Here is a 22,306-nt window from a genome sequence, read left to right on the forward strand (position 1 = left end):
CACGTCAGACTCGTGATGACTAATGCAAGTTCTATCATCACTCATGCATCTGAATTTTAAATTTAAAATTATAATTAGCACGAGTCCATATATGTTGGCCAGGTATACCTTTTTTTTTTTTTTTTACATTTTAGCATGCAGCATACAACATAAAGGACACTCCACAGTAGAGAAGCAATTGTCTCTGACATATGTTTCTGAAGTGTGGCAAACATATACAGACTAATGCTAATTTAAATAATTCAAATTCAGATCCAAGATTGATGGATTTGCATTACTCATCATTGAACTGTGACATGCGCATTGAAGGTTTCCACATTTAAAACTTACCTTAAACTTTTCAAGTGTTTCTGTAAAGGTGTGGAGCATTTGAACTTCAGAGTCGAACTTTACCAGGCCAATAACATGATGAAAATCGTAAGCCATCGTTCGTGATGCAAAATTGTCAAAAAGCTCTTTTACTGCATGGATCTTGTGTATTTTCACATTTCCGTAGCATTCCTCAGCCATCGATGAACTGGAATCTATCAGAACCTGAAGACAGTGTTAAAAAAAAACAAAAAACAATTTAAAACAATTTCTTCTATACTTGCGTGTTAAGAAAACTATATTTATTTTTCTACCTTGACCATTCACTGGCCAGTAGAATTGGAACCTTTCATTTGAAAGATTTACAAAAAGTCTCCAACAAATGTTGACTTCAGTGCTAACTCAGCTGGTATTCTTTTACTCAGTCGTAAAACATTGAGCTAAAAACATTGATGTTAATCTTACAGAAGAGAGAAATCAGAATTACCAGTATGGCTTCCTTTGGACTCCTGGTTGTGACAAATGACTGATCATCCCTACGATCACCGGTTCTGCAAAACAGAAAATTTCATGTTTTACTATCATGAACGGGCTGTGAAATAAAATCAATATATGAATATGATTATGCAACTACACTCTCTATTTATATTGATTCATGGATCAAAGCCAGTTTCTTTTGCAGGGTCCATGATGCTACCTGGCTCCCCACTCTCTTGCACTACATGAGCAATGCACTGCTCCCCCATGTTGAATGTTGCAGATGGTGGGCCCACGTAGCCTTCCCATGTTGTACAAGAATGCTAAAAATTATTTATAAAAATTAATGTGTTGTATTAAAATAGCACAAAACTATTGTATGAATGACTAATCGGTACTTACGAAGCTGCCAGTGTGTTCACATCCACAGTTTTCCTTTTCCCAGCAAGACAATCAAGGACATTAATCATTTCAGGTGTTGATTTATTTTTGCCCTCATAAACACCAACGTTATCTGAAACAGATACAAGAATAGCTTTTTAGATTTATGATTACAAGTAAGACTCATTATACTCAGACGATCGAGAAAAGCCAGGCTGGTCAAGAACATCAAAAGCGTGAAGGTGTCTCTTCACAGTACAAAGACTGTGGAGAGACACCTCCACAGTCATCTGTATGTGTGACCATCAAAGATGATTGCTCATTTCAAGAGTGAAATCTTTTTTTTTTTTTTTAAAGGAGGTGACATGTTGTTTTAAAACACTATGCATTACCTTCACTGAGGTAAACCAGCCGAGGGTCCTGCAGTCCAATAACCTTCAAAAGCAGCGGTGGAGTCACGTTGAGATAAGGGAAAGCTTTCATCTCCTCTGTCATGTCTGCAAGCGTTTTCCCTGTGTGTATTTCAAAGCTGCAAGACAGATGTATCAGTGTCTTAGTGTGTTTTAAATGCCATGAGTACCATTTAATCTTCTAAATTATTGAACTTTTCCCCAACTTCCCTTCTGATAATGTCTATCCTCTCTAAAACAAGTTATGTATTCCTCAGTATATTACAACTTTTGATTAAACGAGCTGATATTTTTGATGAAGTTGTAAAGAGTCCAACTTCCAACATCTAATATGTTGGTTTTGTTCTGCTCTGAATAAAATGCGTTCATGAGAAGCTTTAGTCATTTCCTGCTGACTTTCATTTTTGCATTTTAATCATCCTTCTAACAATTGTATAAATATTATTTTGTGGAAGCCGTAAAAGACGAGACAAAGGTTGAAGTCGAGTTGACTTCATCATAACTTTCACCACTTTGACAGCTGACATGTCAAACATTTCAATCATTCCCAACACCCAGCGCTCCTCGTCACTTCCTTGTTTATGCCCAAACACATCATCTAACACTTTCCCTTTACACAACAATACCCCATTACCCCATTCTAATGTAAAGTTATCCCTAAATGTGCACACCACAATTTAATTCATTTTACCATTGTTTTATTGTCAATGCATGCAATATGTATTTGCAATGTACATGGAAACACTGCTTTGTATACAGTCTCTAAGCACATTTAAAGAACATGTCATTGATTAATACATACTTCTGGTTGGTGACACTGTGAAGAGAAATCCAAAGATGGTATGTTGTAACTGAGGGATGAACACTGAGCAACATTTTCTCAATGACGAGGTCTCTCTTGAGGGATGTTTCTCTCAAGATGTCTTCACTGCAGTTTGGGATCTTTTCTCCATCTAAGTAACAAACACAATGAAATTCGACTCTGGAACATGATCGCTGCCTGACAAGTTATAAAGTAAAGAAAAAGATAGATTGAGTTGTGTAAAGTATCATGTGAATGAAATACGTTTTTCCAACAAGTACAGTTTTTTTCTATTGAAAAAAATTCTTCCATTTTTTGTTATATTTTACACCTTGTCCTAAACCTTTTGGAACATGTATTTCTTTGTTTGTTTGTTGTTTTTTTGTTTGTTTTGGGCAGGTTCATCCAATCCAATCCAACCTTATTCATACAGCACATTTAACAGTCAAGGTTGACCAATTTGCTTCACAGCTAAAAGTAATAATAAAACAATAAAACAAAAAAGGGCAACAGTGAGTAAAATCACCATACATAGTGCCTAGAAAACACAGTAAATACAATGCCACTGTATCACAGTGCTCAATTACTGTTAAAGGCCAGCGACTGTGTCTGGAGTTGACACTTGAATGACTCAAGAGACAGAGTGGTTCTAATGTGGAGAGGCAAGCGGTTCTACAGATGGGGTGCAGCCATGGAAAAGGCTCGATCACCTCTAGTTTTTAGTCTGGAACTTGGTACAACAAGAACCATATGATTTGCTGACCTCAGTGATAAAACAGGAGTGTGAACATGTAAAAGATTGGATAAATAAGACAGTGGGAGTTGCAGTCCTCCAGTCTTGAGGTGATGAAAGCACGAATGACTCTCAAAGTTCTTATGTGAGAGATGAGGCTTCACTTTGGCCAGCAGCCTCAATTGAAAGAAACCAGTTCTCATACATAGCATTCCTTTCAATGTCTCACTATGGGATACGCCCCCTGCGTATGCCTCAGAAGCACTTATCTCATTACACCAATCCTGATTGGCTGTTGATCGAGACACCCACGTCAGGGTGGAGCCACCTATCCTTAAGTAGCTTGCGCTTACTATGCAGCGTCACTCAAACACCTCTTCTCGCTTCGTGCCGTAGCATCTCTCAATTTACAAGCACGAGCTAGCTTAACCGTTCATAGACCAGAGCTAAGCCGGCTTGGTCGCCGAGCGTGAGCTGCCACACTGCGACCCTCCATCCTTCACCATAGCTTGGAGAGTTGCCTGCCTGACCACACCACGGGAAGGTTTCACGGTTTAGCACACCAGCCAACACCGCCCTGAGCAACTAGCACACCAGCTAATTCACGGCACCTCTTGTTTAGCTCCACAGCTAACCATTATGGATGCCCACGCTCCTCACCCCAGAGGAGATGGAGACTCCGGGGCCCGGCTCTGTACCTGTGGGAACAGGATATCGAGCCGCGACTCACACCAGGTCTGCTCATTCTACCTCGGGCTGCAAAACACGCCCGGCAGGCTATCGAGACCCCCGGCTCATGCATGCACTGTGTCCGGTTCACCATGAAAAGTCTCCGATGACGACAAGCACGCCAAGCTAGCTCGTTTGGCAAGGACCCGTTCTTGTCCTCCGGTGACACACCAGTCACCAGCGATGTCAAGGATAAGAATGACGCGGACCCCAGAGCGAGCGCGGGCACCAGCTGGGGCTTCCAGCTGGTCCTCGCAACTCCGTGTCCTCCCATGGTAGACGTGCTGGAGTTGGATTATGAGGAGTGCCAGGATTACACCTCGGAGATCCTCATATCTGACGATGAGAGTGAGGATCATTCCATCACCTCAGTTCGCCACACCAGCTGCTGTGGCTGCCCTCGAGGACGAGGAGGGAAGCGCACCCGCTTCCCCTTCCATCAGTATAGACATGCAGTCGGTGTGCAAATGCGCTGCATCCCGGCTGAATATGCCCTGGCCTGAAGTAATAACAGAGACTGCCAGGTCCCGTTATGAAGGGAAGAAATTACCCCAGGCTACGAGGACGACGAAACAGCAACTCCCTGTCTTCCCCGAGCTGCTCGATGAGCTGTCATCCTCATGGAAGGACTGCCCATTCAGCTGCAGAAGCCCGGTACATGGAGCTTCCTCCCTGGATTGTGAGGGCATAGAGAAGCCGGTTCCAGGGCCGGAGCGGATTACATCTCAACTCCAGACCCGGCAATCCGCCGAAGCGGTCAATGCACTAGGGGTTACAGGCTTCAGTTTGCCGCCGTTCCCCCTCATTTCTCTGGTGTAGTCCATTCTCAAGTGCGCGATGTGTCAGCTCTTGTTCTTCAGGAAGTGATTCACTCACTGTTGATAAAGAGAGCACTATGCGTAGTGCCTCCTGAACAATGTCAGAGCGGCTTTTACTCCGGGTATTTCCTGGTCCCCAAAAGAGGAGGGACCGGGATTTGTCTAATCCTGGATCTCCGGGCTTGGAACAAATACCTCAGAACATACAAATTCAGGATGCTCACACATGCATCCCTGCTGCATATGTTGCGTCAGAATGACTGGTTCACATCAGTCGACCTAAAGGACTAGGTCGACTGATGTGACGACTGATGTGAACTGTATATCAGGATATTTCCATATCCTGATATATCCTCCACACCAGAAATATCGGAGATTCACAATTCAGGGTGTTTGTTATGAATACAGAGTCCTCCCCTTCAGCCTATCTCTGAGCCTGAGGGTATTTGTACGCCGTACCGAGGCAGCCGTGGCGCCGCTGCGGCGACAGGGCATCATTTGGACGTATTTGGACGACTGGCTCCTCCTGGCACGGTCCAGAGAGGAAGCCATAGTTCAAACCCACACCCTCATAAATCACCTGGTTGGCTTGGGTTTCATGATAAACTCAGAGAAAAGTGTGTTATCCCCAGTGCAGAGTCCAGTGGGTTTAACACTGGACTCGGCGTCTCTCAGCCGCGAGGGTGAATGCTTTCAGAGCCTGTCTCTCACGCTTCACCCTGCACAGATTATGCCTCCGACAAACAGGGGTTGATGGCCTCAGCCATCCTGGTAGTCCGGCTCGGCCGTCAGTACATGAGGGATTTTCAGCGGTGGGTGTCTTCCCTCCGGCTGGACCCTGTGCATCATGGTGCACAGAGAGTTATGGTCAGTGCGCAATGCTTAATGTGGCTGTGCTGCTGGTGTTACCCGACTTTCCTGGTGAAGGGGGTCCCGATGGGAGCTGTTCCGTCCCGGAAAGTGATCACAACAGACGTGAGCATGTCAGGCTGGGACGGCATATACGAGACCCGATGCGTGAGAGGCGTCTGGAGAGCAGCGCTCCAGACGCCTCTCATAAAAACTATCTGGAGCTCTTAGCGGAGCTCTTAGCGGAGCTCTTAGCGGTGTTTCTCACGCTGAGACGCTTTCTCAACGGACATCATGTCCTGGTGAGAATGGAAAAAACAACAACGGTGGCATATATCAACCGTCAGGGGTGTCTGCGCTCATGGCAATTACACATGCTGGCACGCAGACTGATCCTGTGGAGCAGCACACACCTCCGATCTCTGAGAGCCACTCATGTCCCGGGGGTTCTGAACCGAGGGTGGACCTGCTGTCCAGGGGGTTGCCGTTCTACTGAGAATGGACACTGCATCCAGCAATCGTAGAGCAGGTGTGGGCCCGTTACGGCAGAGCCGCGGTGGATCTGTTTGCGTCCAGAGAAAACGCGCAGTGCCCGCTGTTTTTCTCCGTACGCGACCAAAGTGCACCGCTCAGAGTGGACGTGCCCGTACACGTCTGGCTGTTGGTCCTCCTGTACGCGCTTCCCCCGTTGGCTCTGATACCTCCAACTCTGAACAGAGTCAGGGAGCATCGCCACACATTAATTCTGATAACTCCGCACAAGCTGGCTATGCACTGGCTGGCGGAGATTGATCAGCTCCTGTCGGGGCAGCCATGGCAACTCCCTCTATGCAGCAACATGCTGTCCAAGGCAGGGGGAGCAGTATTACACCCATACCCGGAGCATCTGGCCCTATGGGCCTGGCCCGTGAGTGGTGTAACTTAAATACTACAGGGCTCCCTCAAAGTGTGAGTAACACAATACAGAGCGCTCAGGCATCCTCCACTCAGTCTCGTTATGACTGTAAGTGGAGGGTGTTTGAGGAGTGGTGTCAGCAGAGAGGACACATCTCCTTTCAGTGCACTGTTGGTGTAATTTTGTCATTGCTGCAGAGCTTGATTGACAAACAAAAAGCCTTTTCCAGAGTTAAGGTGTACCTGGCTGCTATTGCAGCATGCCATGTGGGATTTGAAGGCAAAACGGCCAGCCAGCATCCTTTGGTCTGCCGTTTTATGAAAGGGACCCACAGGCTGCTTCCTGTTTCCAGACCGCTGGCCCCGCATGGGACTTGGCAGTGGTTTTGGATGGGCTCTCTGGGGCTCCATTTGAGCCACTCAGCTTGAAGCACCTGTCTCTGAAGACAGGTGCTTGAGGAGACAGGCTCCTGCTGGCTTTGGCCTCTGCTGGGTGTGTTAGTGACATTCATGCACTCTCAGTGCACTCCTTATGCACTCAGTTTACTCCTCAGTATGCCAGGGTGCCACAGAAGCCCCACCTTGCTTTTGTGCCCAAGGTGATTGGCTCGAGCTCCCCCATTGTTCTTATAGCATTTTCTCCACCACCATTTTCTTCTTCTGGAGAACAGCAGTTGCACATGCTGTGTCCAGTCCGGGCCTTACGGATTTATATGGACCGAACAAAGGAATTTTGTAAGAGTGACCAGCTCTTTGTGATGGGCCAGCTCCTGCAGGGGCCCATCACAAAGCTTATTCTCTCCAACTGGATTGTGGGAGTAATTGCTCTGGCCTACACATCTCAGGGCCAGCAGGCACTGGTCGGCCTGCGGGCTCATTCTACACAGGACCTGGCTGCATCCATGGCCCTATGTAAAGGGGTCTCAATTCAGGAGATTTGTGCAGCAGCAAGCTGGTCTTCACCTCTCACCTTTGTCCACTTCTATAAGCTAGATATCTCTGCTCTGAGCCTGGCTCATACAGTACTGACTGCTGGGGCCACTTAAGGCAGAGGGCCATTCCTGGAGTGTTGGTGGTTGACTTGAGATAAGCTTGTCTGGCAATACGGGAGCTTCCATATCCCATAGTGAGACATCAAAACGAATGCTATGAATGAGAACTATAGGTTACTTAACGTAACCCCACTTCTCAGAGTAGCATGAGTGATGAGTGATGAGCGTATGTCTCAGATAATCTTCCTTCAGCCCTGTGATTGCTCAACACACTGTCAGAAATGTGTGTACATCTTCATCTAATCACGTCTTATTGCATTGGGGTCAGCACCCTTAAACTGTATACGATTTTTACAATGTAATTTGGAGTAACATTTTTTGTTCAAAATAATTTCCAAAACATTGTTGAAGTTGTTTTTCTACCTACCTTTTATTTTCTGAAGCACAGTTGCTCTCTCCATGGCGCCTGGGACACCAGGTACAGTGACTGGTTCACGGAAACGACTGCCTTCATTCTTGAGAACATATGGTGCATAGATCTCAAATTCTGAAGGCTCTTTCTGTGAAAAGAAATGTAAAGTACAGTCTATCAAACATTTAAACATCATTTCTGCAATATACATAAATTATATGATAGCCATGGTTGATCTATAAACCCCAAAATCCTGGTTTAAGGTTTTTGTGCATAATTAGTCATAAAAGGAGATCCATCTATTTTCTTTCTCAATCGGGCTACATGGGGGTCACAGTTGCAGTACCAGTATTTAGTAGAAAGAAGCCCCCACCCCCACCCCACCCAACCCAACCCCACCCCATCCCACAAAATAAGAGATATTTTGGGTAAAGAGATCACTTTAGTTTACAGGTCAGATGTTTCTTCATCACCATGATCTGATAAAGACACAACATTATCCTTACCCTGATATGTTGTATTTCTAACTAGTAGTAAAGGAGAAAAAAATTATGACATCTTGGTGTCTATATTTGCAACTGAAATGCAGAACATGTTTTTCATCTAACACTTTGCTGAGCTAATTTCAATATACCTTTGCTTCTGACATAAGAGATGCCCAGCAGTAGGTCGAATACTCAAAGACATCGGGGTCCTCAATGATTTTGGCCACTTGATTTGTTCCAATATCCGGTAAAAGCTCTCTGAAGAGAGTGTACAGGCCCTCAAGCAGAGCGATCTGTATTGAAAGCAAAAAAGAATGAAACTAATTTCATCACATTTGAATATAGAAAAGTATACTATAATGCAAAGTTTACCTTTTGGTTCCTGGATATGGTTTCATTCTTACAGAGTAACTGATAGAGACTCTGGGCCAGAGGGTTGCATCCAGTCAGTTTTCGAATGTAGCCAATCAGATTCCGCAGTGGGTCTCCAGACATGTTGCGTTTCTGAATGGAAAAAATATTATTAATTTCATTAGGGTCCGAGCTCTGACAGTGCATAGGACCCCATTGAAACCATAGAGATTATTTCAAATGTTATTTGTTCATTCTTGAGTGATGTATAATATTTGCCAAATTTGAAGAAATTTCAAATAGGATTTTTGTCAGTATCATTTGAGTGACAATATGTGACACAACAGTGATCTTCATTTAGATCATTGGTGTCAATCACACTATACAGGATATACTGAACAATTGTGTTTGCTCCCATTTTTCATGAGCTGAACTCAGTGATCTAAGACTTTTTTCTTGTTCACAAATCTGTCTAAATCTGTGTCAGTGAGCACTTCTCCTTTGCTGAGGTAATCCATCCCATCTCACACCCATGTGTGGCATATCAAGATGGGCATTAGACAGCATGACTATTGCACAGGTGCGCTTTAGGGTGGCCACAATAAAATGTCACTGTGAAATGTGCATGTTTAACACACCTGATTTAGACCCCGTATCACCAAAATTCTATAAGGTCATTTCAGGAAGAGCTAATAAATGTGCTAAAAACTCTTTTTTTACATTGCCAAGCTGTAATGGAAAAATTGTGTTCACAAGGAAGAGACAGTACAAACCCAAAACCCAATATATATATTAGGGATGAGTACACCACTGTCTGTATCTGTATCTGTTCAACCATCTCAAGCCCCGTTTCCACCACACAAAAAGTGCGGGGATAGACCGGTATAGTCCGTTGCGGTTTGCGTTTCCACCGCAGGAATGCGGAAACAACCGCTCCAAAAGCGGTCGCTTTTCAGCTACTCTTCCATTGGGGTACCCGGGACCATGGAACGGGTCTGAGATTGAGGAGCTGTCTGCTGATTGGTCAGTGATTTACTACACGCCCTCAATATTTGAATATGTGGCCTGGATGAATCCTCTGTTGTTAGTGTGGTCAGCTTTGCACTGGTTGTTTTTTTTTTCCTTTTCTTTTCTTTTCTTTGCTGCTCAACTTTAGTGTTGGTCATGGGTCTTGGGACTTTGCATCGCGTTGGAGCTTTCTGTTTGCAGCATAGCATCAGCCGTGGGTGCGCCGCGCGTCGTGGGTCTGTGGTTTCTGTTCAAACACGAGGCAGAGGCGGTCAGCGTTCAGTTCAACTGTGGTCAGTGCTGATGCATCGTGGGGATGGACCGCAGACGCGATGCAGAGACGCTTGGAGCCTCCGCGTTCCGGCACGGGGCTGCAGGAGCGCGATCAGCGCCGGCGTGGAGTGGCTGCTCCTGCGTTTGAGCGGAAAGCTAAAGGCTCCCATGTCCCAGAGATTCATAAGATCTAGATCTGCAGCCAAGCTGAGACGACTGTTGTAACAAACGTCACATATCTGCAGAGCTCTTAAGCCCCGCCCACTTTTTAAGCTCCTTTCTGCAGTGGAAACAGGTACCGGATTTGGCTCCGGTTACGCTTTGCCGTACCGCTCCGTACCATCCCCGCACTTTTGTGCGGTGGAAACAGGTTGTAAATTATCTGTATCTGTGTCCGTACTGTGAGTGGGCGTGGCCTGAACAGGAAGTGGGCATGGTTCAATTGAAACTGGGTGGGGCTTAAATTGGTATATTATTTTAAGTCTGAAATTGATATGGATTGATCAGAAGTTGCTTTATTTGTTGTTTATTTCAAAACTATTTACAGGACAGCCTCAGAATTGAGATTCAATGTTTTATATATAAAAAACTATATACAGTATATAAAGCTTCATTTGTGACATTTATAATATATTTATTTTTATAAACAGCCACATACAATAAACATTCATATAGGCTACTTTGTGTGTTCAGCTATATGTGTGTAAGTGGTCTGGAAGACTTTATTTTTTAATGATCTGTGTGAACCTGGTGATTCATGTAAACATCCAGTGACGGCAAACAGGGAAATAATATGTCAGCCTTGTTCACTGTGTTCTTCTCAAAAGTACTGCGTTCAGTACAACACAAACTGACTTTACAACACCAGACAAACTAAGAGCAAACAGACGGTTAAAAAAAAAAAGCAACAGGAGTGTGACCGTTGCGACACTAGCCGTTTTCAGCTCTGTCTTGTTAAATGCACCACATACGTTACGAAACAAGTTCACCAAGTAACTTTAAATATCATACAAACCAAAGTAGAGGCGAGCTCAAGAAAACCTAAGGAGCAACTGTCAATGTCTGTGTGCGCTAGCTGCCTGCACAGAACATGTGTGTTTGTTTTTGATGTGTGCGTGGAAGGGCGGGCACTGTGTGTGACTGGCCAATCAGGGAGCGTGAAGACAGTCAGTTACCAAATGAGGATTTTCCTTCAGCACAAACCCGAATATTGATGAGTAAACTTGTATTATGCTCGTACTTGTAAAAAATGCATTATCCGGCTCATCCCTAATATATATATATATATATATATATATATATATATATATATATATATATATATATATATATATGTGTGTAGAGAGAGAGAGAGAGAGAGAGAGAGATTGTAGTGTCTCTTCCTTCAACACAATTTTTCCATTACAGCTTGCCAAATTTTTTTTTAACTTTTTATCACATTTATTACATATACATATTTGTAAAATATAAAATATGTAGACAAATATAAATTGTTGATTATGTTATTAACAAAACTACAGCTTACAATAATGAAGAGGGATGACAGCAGGAAGCTGATTCCTTTGGGGGTTTGTTGGACAGAAGGGAGCACATCATCAATGAAGACTGCACTGGCATCCTTGGCCTCTTCAGAGAATGTGGACAGTGAAAACTGCACTGTTGATTCCTCTGTGATCCCACAGTTTTCCAGTGAGTTGTCAATGTCAACGTAACCTCTGAAAATAATCAGACCGTAACGATATAAATCCAACGTGAATAAAAGCTTGATTCTGGATAAATTAGATCCAAAAGTGATGCTCTCAGTGAAACACAATGGTCTTACACATAGTGAAGAACTTGTGCCGGGATTCCACTTTCGTTTGCAAGCTTCTTCTTCAGAGTTCCTACTGTGTCCTTTTCCAGGTCAGCTGAAATCTCATAGTCTCCCTGGAAGGGACGAGACATGGGACGGAAAAGATGAGTCAAATGTCATTCCAGCTCATTTGTCCTGCATGAGGTTGCTTCATACTTCATATTGATTTTCCACTTTTTATGTCTTTGATTGAGTTTGGTGTCGCAATCAGAAATACCATATATATTAAACTCACCTTGAGCATTATGTGGCACCGAACAGTGTCTGTTCCATGAACTGTATTCGCTCGTTCCGAGTTTGGAACAGGTGTTGACAGGTTCTGCTTTGGTGTGAATATGGCATAGATCAGATCATCGCTTTTAATGTGGCGGTCCTGTAAAGACCCTGTGGAAAAAGCAAAATGAAAACAGTAACCAAGCTAAGTAACTAAGTATTATGTGATTATGCTCAGTAACCATTTAGCATAATTTGTGGCATTTTATTCAGTTGCATCAAAAGGTAAAATTAATTATACTGAAAATTAAAAAAAAAAATGTATCACAGCTGGGTTGCAAGTTGATAAATATAAAAATATATCTGTTTAACTCTGTGAAGCCATGTCACTCTCACACTCATAGTAATCTAAACGCATTTGGACTTTAATGTGTAACCCTCTCACAAGACATAGGCCTACAGGACATCCTTTTCCTAGGAGCAGGTTTTATTATTTTATATGACTTTTATGGAAGTCGGCGTGAAACATTTATTGCTTACAACATTTCAATCTAATATCTATTCCCGGTGACTATCAATGACTGTACAGCTGAAGAGGTGCTGCAGGAGGCGGATGGTTGGGAGCCTCCGCAGTATAGAGATTGCCGGAGCACATCACCAACATGGAAGATTGCATCATCAAGATGCAAAGCATTCTGGGAAGTACAGTCAAAACAACACAGGAAAGCCAGATGGATTTTATAGTATCTGCAAGCCAGCACTAACTGCTATGTTAAAAAAAAAACATTGAATTGAATAAAATAAACCTTCATGCTACCAATGTGGCGTCGCAGCCCACATTTTCTGACCGCGCGTCCTGTATGTGCCAGAGCTTGTGCGAGGAGATCCTCCATCTGCCTGAACAATCACAATTTCAAAGCAAATAAAGAGCCACACGGCTCAAAACTCCTGAAATGAAAGATAAAGTACTTTAGTAAAGGTGGAGAACACCGGGCAGCAGAAGTGGAGCTATTTTCGGGATCGTTACATTAGTTATGGAACGTGCACGGATGTGAGGCCGAGTTGAGCATGGCCACAATTGTGTGCATCCCATGTAAACTCGCGGACATTGACAGCATGGAGAGGCCTCAACACTAACTGGTCACATGAAAAAGTTGAACCATACCATGAAAAGCTCAATGGGAAGGCAAATCCCAGATAAGATGATAAAACAAGAGGAGTTAAAGGGCTTGATCCATATGGGCATTCAGAATGGTCAGCGTATGTTAACCTGTTGCCAATCTTCAAGCACCCGTACCTTAATAATTATATGATTTTAAGTGTGTTTCCCTTCACACACAAAGTGCTCAGCACTTCAAACCACTGCAGCAGGCACAGGTTTTTTTTTACAGATAGATGGGTGCAGGACCTGGAAATGTTTGAAGTGGATCGGATGCTGTATGCTACTGTTTGTTTATACAGTTCTGCTATTCGTTGTCCTTTTGTGACCACTGAGATGTGGCTTGAGCTGGTTTTTTTCATGCTTGAATATGATAGATGGTGGCTATTGCAGTTGACAATGCAGCAAGTAGACAGCAATTTCGGTCCAGACTGGATTAAATCTAATCTGACACCTCACCTCTGCTCTGTGTTGTTTCCCGTTGAGTACCCACAATGCTTTGCATCAACCCTAATCATACATAACACCATCTCTTGAGGGAAATCAAACAATCACCATATTGAAACACCAGCAACACTGAAAATGTTGTAGTTTGCATGTCAGGCCCTGACATGGTCCTGTGTTGTTTAATACAAATCTCACTTGTGCAGAGAACGATATGATGTAAACATTCAAGCACTGTTAAACTGTCTTTCTTTATCGCGTGTGTCCACAAAGTGTTTGGTTAGGTTGACATTGAGCGAAATAATAGTTAGGAGTTTTGAGTAAAGCTGGTCCAGACTGTATTGCAAGAGATTGTTATGGCATAGGAAAAGTGCCCAGGCTTTGTCCAAAATAAATTGTTTTTCTGTGCAGAAGAAAGCCATTAAATATATCATTTAATCTATAATTGAAGCAGCAGTGAAAGAGCTCACATGAGTTAAAGAAGGGGTCGTCAGTCAGCGGCATCCCATCATCTGTGAAGAGGCAGACTCCTCGGGAAGAGTCCATGCGCTCAAGGTAGCAGATCCTCAACATCAGATCTTCGACTGTATTTTGTGCTGGATCCATGTCTGGTTTTAAAAAATGACAGTCAAAGTTTACAAATGGTGCATGTTTAATGATGTAACGCAAGGATCACATGTCTTTACTTGCCAATGTTACTCAAATGAAGATTCACACAGATTACAGGAAAAACAAACTTTAATTCCCCCCCTCAATTAAACGTACTGTTGTGACAACAAACCTTAGTTTGAAAGAGAAATAATATTTATTTACACAAATGTTCAGCTCAGTGGTTCATGATTGGATGCAAATGTTGCCAACTGAATGGGCCAAGTGTGGGCAATTAAATTAGGTTAGTATAAATATCATGGATGAAATATAGTAAGACTCAACATGCCTAAAGAAGGCAGGAGTTAAGGTTTATGCTGACCTCTGGTGACTGTAGTTACAAAGACAGACGCCATGTATGTCTGCAGCCAGTGAAAAAAAAAAATTGGGAGTTGCAGTCTGACATGACTAAGGCTCCGTTTATACGACAACGTTTCAAGTGACAACACCTAATCCATTAAAAAATAAAGGAGTGTGTTTATTATGCAGCAGTGGACGAAGAAACAACAATGTCGTTAGTATGCCACAGGAGGGCGCTGTTGCCTGATTTTGTAATGAAACCACACAGATATGTGTGCAGAGAACAATACACTATAAACGTGAAGAAAATGGAGAGAACCTGAGATCTTTATGGACTGATGAGGCATCGGATGCTATCAGGGGAGTCTCAACTATTAAACTACTGATTTGGACAATGAAACTTGAATATGGACCGCGAGTCATACCACTACATGTCCACCATGTTTGTTTATAAGTCACAGTCACACACAGCGCCCGTCCCTCCCAACATACACACATCTCTGCAGCCAGAGCTCTGCCCAGCCCCCACTCACACACACACAGAGTGACGGAACTCTCTGTGCTTGCTCTCTGAGCTCACTTTGCTTTCTTCAGTACCCCTTAGATTTTCTTCAGCTCGCCTCTATTTTGGTTTGTATGATATTTAAAATTACTTGGTGAACTTATTTCGTAACGTACGTGGTGCATTTGACAAGACAGAGCTGAAAACGGCTCGTGTTGCGTCGTCACTGTCTCCACTCCTGTCACGTTTTTTTGTTGGTTTTTTTTACCGTCTGCTTGCTCTTAGTTTGGCTGGTGGTGTAAAGGCAGTTGGAAAACTTTGCTCGTACTGAACGTGGTGCTTTTGAGAAGAATACAGTGAACAAGGCTGACATATTATTTCCCTGTTTTCCATCACTGGATGTTTACATGAATCACCAGGTTCACACACATCATTAAAAAAACTAACTGTTAGACCACTTACACACATATAGCTGAACACATAAAGTAGCCTATATTAATATGTTTATTGTATATGGCTATTCATAAAAATAAATATAATATCACAGATATTACTAATTAAGCTTTATATACTGTATATAGTATATAGTTTTTTATATATAAAACATTGAATCTGAATTCTGAGGCTGTTCTGTAAATAGTTTTGAAATAAACAATAAATAAAGTAACTTCTGATCAATCCATATCAATTTCAAACTTAAAATATTGTACCGATTTAAGCCCCACCCAGTTTCACTTGAACCACGCCCATTTCTGGTTTAGACCCCGCCCACTCCAAGTACAGCTATGGATACAGATCATTTAGATGGTTGAACAGATACAGATACAGATAGTAGTGTGCTCGCTCAACCCCAGTGCACAGTGACGTGTCCGCTCTCACTGGGTCTGCTTATCAGAGGTTCTACTGTACTGCTGATTCAGAGCTGCTATGAGCAGCCAAACCTGTAGGGGGCAATGCAGCGAGAAGCATGAAGCCATGATGACCAATCTGAATCCTGGAAAAAAACACCACGTCACAAATTGTGACGTAAATATCCACCTCCCCCCTTTAGATGCAACCGGAGACATAGAGTTTATCTAGATCTCCACTGTCGCCGGACTTTTCAGGAATCATCATTTGTGATGAGTCGTAGCTGCGTTTATGTGTAAATGCTCATCTCAAACGCAGAGAAATATCACAGTTTTTTCAAATACCCGAGTATGTATCAATATGGCTGCTGACAAGCCTGTGTGGGTGTGGCCCTTATTACTCCACACCTATAGTTTCGTTTCTCGATGTAAAGTAAACAGGGTGCACAACCTTATAACAACAGTATAGGCGCTTATTAGTAAAATTGTTGAGCCCTGGAGATAGCCGATCAAAAGAAAAAATTCAATTGAAAAAAAAAAGTCATTAATGAGAATCAAACCAGGTCATGCAGTTTCTAAGATGAAAGTTCTACCACTCGACTAGTGATGGCCAATTGAAGCTTCAATGAAGATTCATGAACCACTTTCTGTATTTTCTGACTCCACCAGGTGGAACTCTTGGTTTGAACATAGAGGCTGAAAGACTGTCAATGAAGGGTTTTTGAAACATTTATTAAACAGACAGTGCCATCTAGTAGCTTCAAAACATATAGAAAGTGGTACATGAATCTTCATTGAAGCTTCATTTGGCCTTCATTACACTCGACCACCAGTAAAGCTACTTGATGCAGAGGTTTTTAGAAAGTGTTGATCAACGCATTTTTCAATTTACTACTACTTACCTTCAGTTTCTCAGCTCAAATAAGAGTTTAAAACTCGTACTCGTAAATAATCAACCTAATTACTTTGATTCTTAACTAGTATTTCTGACGACTTGCTCCAGTTCTGTGAAGCAGTGTCTAAATTAGTGCCAGCCAATCAGCTCTGAGCTTCGAAATCACGTTGTTAGTGGGGCATCAGGCTTCAAGCCCCACAGGTATCAAAATCATGTGAACTAAATGAATGGAGCCACAGCTAGAGATGGTCAAATGAAGCTTCAATGAAGATTCATGAACCACTTTCTATATGTTTTGAAGCCACTAGATGGCACTGTCTGTTCAATAAATGTTTGAAAACACACTTCATTGACAGTCTTTCAGCTTCTATCTTCAAACCAAGAGTTCCACCTGGTGGAGTCAGAAAATACAGACAGTGGTTCATGAATCTTCATTGAAGCTTCATTTGGCCATCACTAGTCACAGCCTGAGCATGAAATACACACTGCATGGTGAGGGAGGCTCACTCATATACCATTGGTGTGGATCAGGATAAAACACAGCCTGAAGCACCAAGAGGAGACCAATAACCAGAAGGTGCTGTCCTCACACAGTAATTATGTACTATATAAGAGGAAGTTTTATTCACAGACAAGAAAATATTGTAGATAATCTCAAAGAATTAATAGTATACTTTGCATTAGGGATGAGCGAGTACACCACTATCTGTATCTGTTCAACTGTCTAAATGATCTGTATCCGTATCCGTACTAGAAGTGGGCGGGGTCTAAACAGGAAGTGGGCGTGGTTTAAGTGAAACTAGGTGGGGCTTAAATCTGTACATTATTAAGTCTGAAATTGACATAGATTGATCAGAAGTTGCTTTATTTATTGTTTATTTCAAAACTATTTACAGGACAGCCTCAGAATTGAGATTCAATGTTTTATTTATAATAAAAACTATGTGTATGTAACCACGTGCATGCGTGTGTGTGTGTGTGTGTGTGTGTGTGTGTGTGTGTGTGTGCGTGTGTGTGTGTGTGTGTGTGTAGGGAGGGGCAGGCACTGTGTGTGACTGGCCAATCACAGAGCATGAAGACAGTCAGTTACCAAATGAAGATTTTCCTTCAACATGAGCACGGATATTAATGAGTAAACTTGTATTATGCTCGTACTCGTCAAAAATGCTGTCTGAAACAACTCATCCCTACTTCTCACGGAGACAGTCACTGACCTGACTGCATTTTATCACTCCTTGGCACTTACCTGGTGGAATTCTATGCATTGGTTTGCATGTTGAATATTTGAGAATTGCTTTCAATCTGTGCTCTTCGGAAAAAAAAGAATATAGATTTAGGAAATTCCTACCTTTGATGCATTTAGGTGCAGGACATTTGGGGTATGTATACAGCACAGTGAATGGCGTCATTAACTTTTGCACGGATTCTGCAGCCGGGTGTGCTGGAGCTCTGAATCTCCCAATGGTCTTTTGCATAGAGGCAAAACGATTCCGTTCCATTTGACTGAAGCCTGTTTAAAAAAAGACAGGTTCAACAGGTATGGAACCTGTACAAGCCCAGGCAAGTACAGTGATATCGCACTGTGAAGACATGACTCACAAAGCAAACAGTAATGCAATTTAAAAAAATGTCTATTAGAACAAAACATACAAGAAAGAAAGTATGAAATGCAAAAAAATTATAACAAAAGTGAAAGCTTTAAAAAATAAAGGAAATAAGATAATTAAATCTAATATCTGATCAAATAATATTTGAAGGCCTGATTTAAAAAAAAAAGTGAGTACGTCAGGTGTTCTGGAAGTTTGTTTCATCGGTGAAGAAAACTGTTTCACCCTGATTTGTTCTGGCACTCAGAGTAAACTGAATACTTTTATACGAGTGTTTCTGAAATGTATTTGGGCCCAAGATATTCAGTGATTTGCTGACAGGTAGTTCAAAGTCAATCATTTGACCTACACTGATCAGATCTACACCTATTTAAAACAATTTTATACTAAAATATGAAGTAGATTAAGTGAAGACGCAAGCCTAAGAAGAACCAGATTAAACCATTGAGCCACCACAGACGTGTTTTTGTTCAGATACTCAGTTTGTTTCTCCCCTTTATCCCGACATAGGGCTGAATTACTTTTTGTAATATTCTTTCGTAACCACACTTTGTCTGTAAGGTTCACAACTGGCAACATGAAATCTAAAGGAAATAAAGTTTAGTCTTACCAAGGTTGGTTAGGTCTTCATCTGTAACGCTGTCGATAAAGTCTCTTTCATCTTTCACTCCAAACTCTAGAAACCTATTGTAATAAGCTTCCAGGCGGTGCTTCTCCAGCAACTTGTAAATCGCATCCATCTGCAGGAATAACAATGATTAATACATCCTTTAGATACATTAGCATGTGTAGATATATTGATCAAGCCAAACAAGCCAACACAAACTTACCTTGATGCAGTCACAGCTGGTGTGATTTCTTAGTTTCTCTTTCCAGCATTTACGGGAACTGAAGGGTGTGACAATGTTAAACAAACAATTGACCCTGAACATGAAAGTGAAAGTATTGATAGGAACCATGTATGTTTTCAAGGTTGTTGACTTTTCCAGTTATCTAACTTGTTTTTACCCATGTCACATAACTCCTGTTTATGCCGACTGAATCATATTTCCTACCTCCTGATACCAATAACAGGTACATTTAAAAAAAATTGGAATATCATGAAAATGTTCAATATTTTTTTGTCACTCATTTCAGAAAGTCAAACCCATATATGATATAGGCTCATGACACATAGAGTGAAATATTTCAAGACTTTGTTTCTTGAAATGTTGATGGTCATAGCTTACAGATAGTGAAAACCCAAAATTCAGTGTCTCAGGAAACTAGAATATTGTAGTGACTGCATTTACCACAACTACAGAAGCGACATAATTCACCTTAAGTCAGAGATGGCCTTGTTTATAACATGTGATTTACATGCAATGTTATTGCTTACTGCTAAACCGACAGGGTGGCATTTAAAGCAGTTTAGGTTCATGTTCATTATTGTATGTATGTCATTGGAAGTTGCGGTCCCTTTAAGGACCTGAAGCCTTGCGGTTTATGTTGTTTATGGCAGTCGCCATATTGGTTTTTAGCACTTTACTGTTCCAGAGTAAAATAAACGATGCACACACTTGTGTGATCAAGGTTAGAAATTGTCGCCTCTCCGGTTCTTTTACAATTTCTACACTGGTGACCCCGAGTTTACTGGACGTATCCCAATCGCAACGATGACCGCGAATGCCGTTACACTTAAACTCCCCGAGTTCTGGGAAACGTCGGCTGCTGCATGGTTTGCACAGACAGAAGCGCAGTTTGCGCTACGGGACATCACCGCCGACAGTACGAGATACTATTACGTTGTGTCGGCCCTCGGAAGCTCCACGGCGTCGCGGGTGGTGAGTCTCCTTACACATCCTCCAGCGGATGGGAAATATGCAGCTCTGAAGACGCAATTACTGAAAACTTTTGAACTGTCTGACGCTGAGCGGGCAAACAGACTTTTCTCCCTGCATGGACTTGGTGACGGAAAACCTTCTGAACTGATGGACCGTATGCTTGATCTCCTGGGTGAGCACACCCCTGATTTTCTTTTTCTTCACCTGTTCCTACGGCAGCTGCCTCCCCAGGTGAGAGCTGCATTAGCCAACACTGCCATCACTGACTGTCGGAGACTGGCTGAGGAGGCAGACAAGTTTTTCCTGGCCAGTCAGCAGTACTGTGCAGCTGCGCTGCTCCCTGCAGGTCAGGCGACAGAGACGCTGGACGGACCCGTTCTCGTCGCAGCCGCAGCTCCCCGTCGGCAGCAACCGACAGGCTGGTGTTACTACCACGCTAAGTTTGGCCCCAAGGCTAAGCAGTGCCGTTCGCCATGCAGTTTTGTGGCAACGGGAAACGCCAAGGCCGGCGCTCACTAGTGGCCGTGAGCGTTGGCCGTGACTGCAGGCTGCTTTTCATCCACGACTCCATCTCAGGTCGGTGTTTCCTCTGTGACACGGGGGCCCAGCGGAGCGTGCTGCCTGCATCGCAGTTGGACATGGTTACAGACAGCCACGGCCCCCCCATGGCAGCTGCCAATGGCAGCCCAACCCGCACATATGGCACACGGCACATTGAACTCTGTTTCGGAGGACAGCGATTTGGCTGGGAGTTTGTGACGGCCAAGGTCGCTGTGCCTCTGTTAGGTGCTGATTTTCTATGCGCATATGGACTGTTGGTGGATGTGAAAAACCACAGTCTGATTGATGCCATCACTTTTTGTTCCTATGCATGCACGCCAACTGAGCCTGGTGTCATTCAACTCTCAAGCATGCTCCCGGTCATGGACGACTACCAGCGCCTGCTTGCTGAGTTCCCAACACTCATCCAACCCACCTTCTGCTCGTCTGCTGCTAAGCACGGTGTGGAACACCACATTGCCACTACCGGTCCACCTGTCTTTGCACGTGCAAGGCGCCTAGACCCGTCAAAGCTCGCAGTAGCTAAGGCGGATTTCGAGAACATGGAGCGCCTGAAGATTGTTCGCCGTTCCAACAGCTCTTGGTCCTCTCCCCTCCACATCGTTCCGAAGCCTGGGGGGGGCTGGCGTCCATGCGGAGATTACCGACGGCTGAATGACGCAATGACACCTGACCGCTATCCTGTTCCGCATGTGCAGGATTTTTCATCCCACCTGGCCGGGAAAGTGATTTTTTCCCAGGTGGACCTCATCCGTGGATACCATCAGGTACCTGTGCACCCACTCGACATTCCCAAAACAGCGGTGGTGACGCCTTTTGGGTTGTTTGAGTTTCTGCGGATGCCGTTTGGACTTAAAAGTGCTGCCCAAACTTTCCAGCGCCTGATGGACTCTGTGCTACGGGACCTCCCTTTCGTTTTTGTCTACCTGGACGACATCCTGGTGGCAAGTTCATCCGCCTCCCAACACCTGACACATCTGCGAGCGCTGTTTGAACGACTCAGTCAGCACGGGCTCATCATCAACCCGGCTAAGTGCCAGTTTGGTCGCTCCACCATAGACTTTCTTGGCCACAGAGTCACACGTGATGGGGCCGTCCCTCTCCCATCCAAGGTGGAGGCTATTACAGCTTTCCCTCGCCCGCACACAGTCAAAGCTCTACAAGAGTTTCTAGGCATGGTGAATTTTTACCATCGTTTCATCCCTGGGGCAGCCCAAACCATGCAGCCCTTGTACGAGGCACTTAAAGGTAAGAAGCCAAAACACGCTGTGCACTGGACTGTGGACAGGGACCTGGCTTTTGTGGACACAAAGGCAGCACTAGCGAACGCTGCTTTACTCGCACACCCCTCCCCCACAGCTCCTATTGCGCTCACCACGGATGCTTCAGACTATGCGGTGGGTGCTGTGTACGAGCAGTGGGTAGGTAACGCCTGGCAGCCTCTTGCCTTTTTCAGCAGGCAGCTCCGCCCCAATGAGCAAAAATACAGCACTTTTGATCGAGAGCTGCTTGGCGTCTACCTAGCCACCCG

The 22,306-nt window shown here is 43.6% G+C and overlaps 1 protein-coding gene across 1 annotated transcript in view; it reads right to left on the minus strand.

The window, feature by feature from the left end:
* Positions 1–19,105, minus strand: part of LOC308144662 (uncharacterized protein) — a 33,122-nt gene extending 14,017 nt beyond the window's left edge. Inside the window, exons 1-14 of the mRNA XM_080515842.1 lie at positions 19,002–19,105; positions 18,133–18,294; positions 14,062–14,199; positions 12,011–12,159; positions 11,746–11,849; positions 11,449–11,638; positions 8,664–8,795; positions 8,441–8,584; positions 7,822–7,954; positions 2,380–2,530; positions 1,560–1,696; positions 1,189–1,300; positions 797–860; positions 331–534 (exon numbers count right to left, since the gene is read on the minus strand). Coding sequence (XP_080371968.1) covers positions 331–534; positions 797–860; positions 1,189–1,300; positions 1,560–1,696; positions 2,380–2,530; positions 7,822–7,954; positions 8,441–8,584; positions 8,664–8,795; positions 11,449–11,638; positions 11,746–11,849; positions 12,011–12,159; positions 14,062–14,199; positions 18,133–18,283 — 1,809 coding nt within the window. The 5' untranslated portion in view covers positions 18,284–18,294; positions 19,002–19,105. The remainder of the gene's footprint in view (positions 1–330; positions 535–796; positions 861–1,188; positions 1,301–1,559; positions 1,697–2,379; positions 2,531–7,821; positions 7,955–8,440; positions 8,585–8,663; positions 8,796–11,448; positions 11,639–11,745; positions 11,850–12,010; positions 12,160–14,061; positions 14,200–18,132; positions 18,295–19,001) is intronic.
* Positions 19,106–22,306: the final 3,201 nt, after the last annotated feature.

Source organism: Blennius ocellaris, assembly GCF_963422515.1.
Source record: "Blennius ocellaris genome assembly, chromosome: 20".
Taxonomy (NCBI): Eukaryota; Metazoa; Chordata; class Actinopteri; order Blenniiformes; family Blenniidae; genus Blennius; species Blennius ocellaris.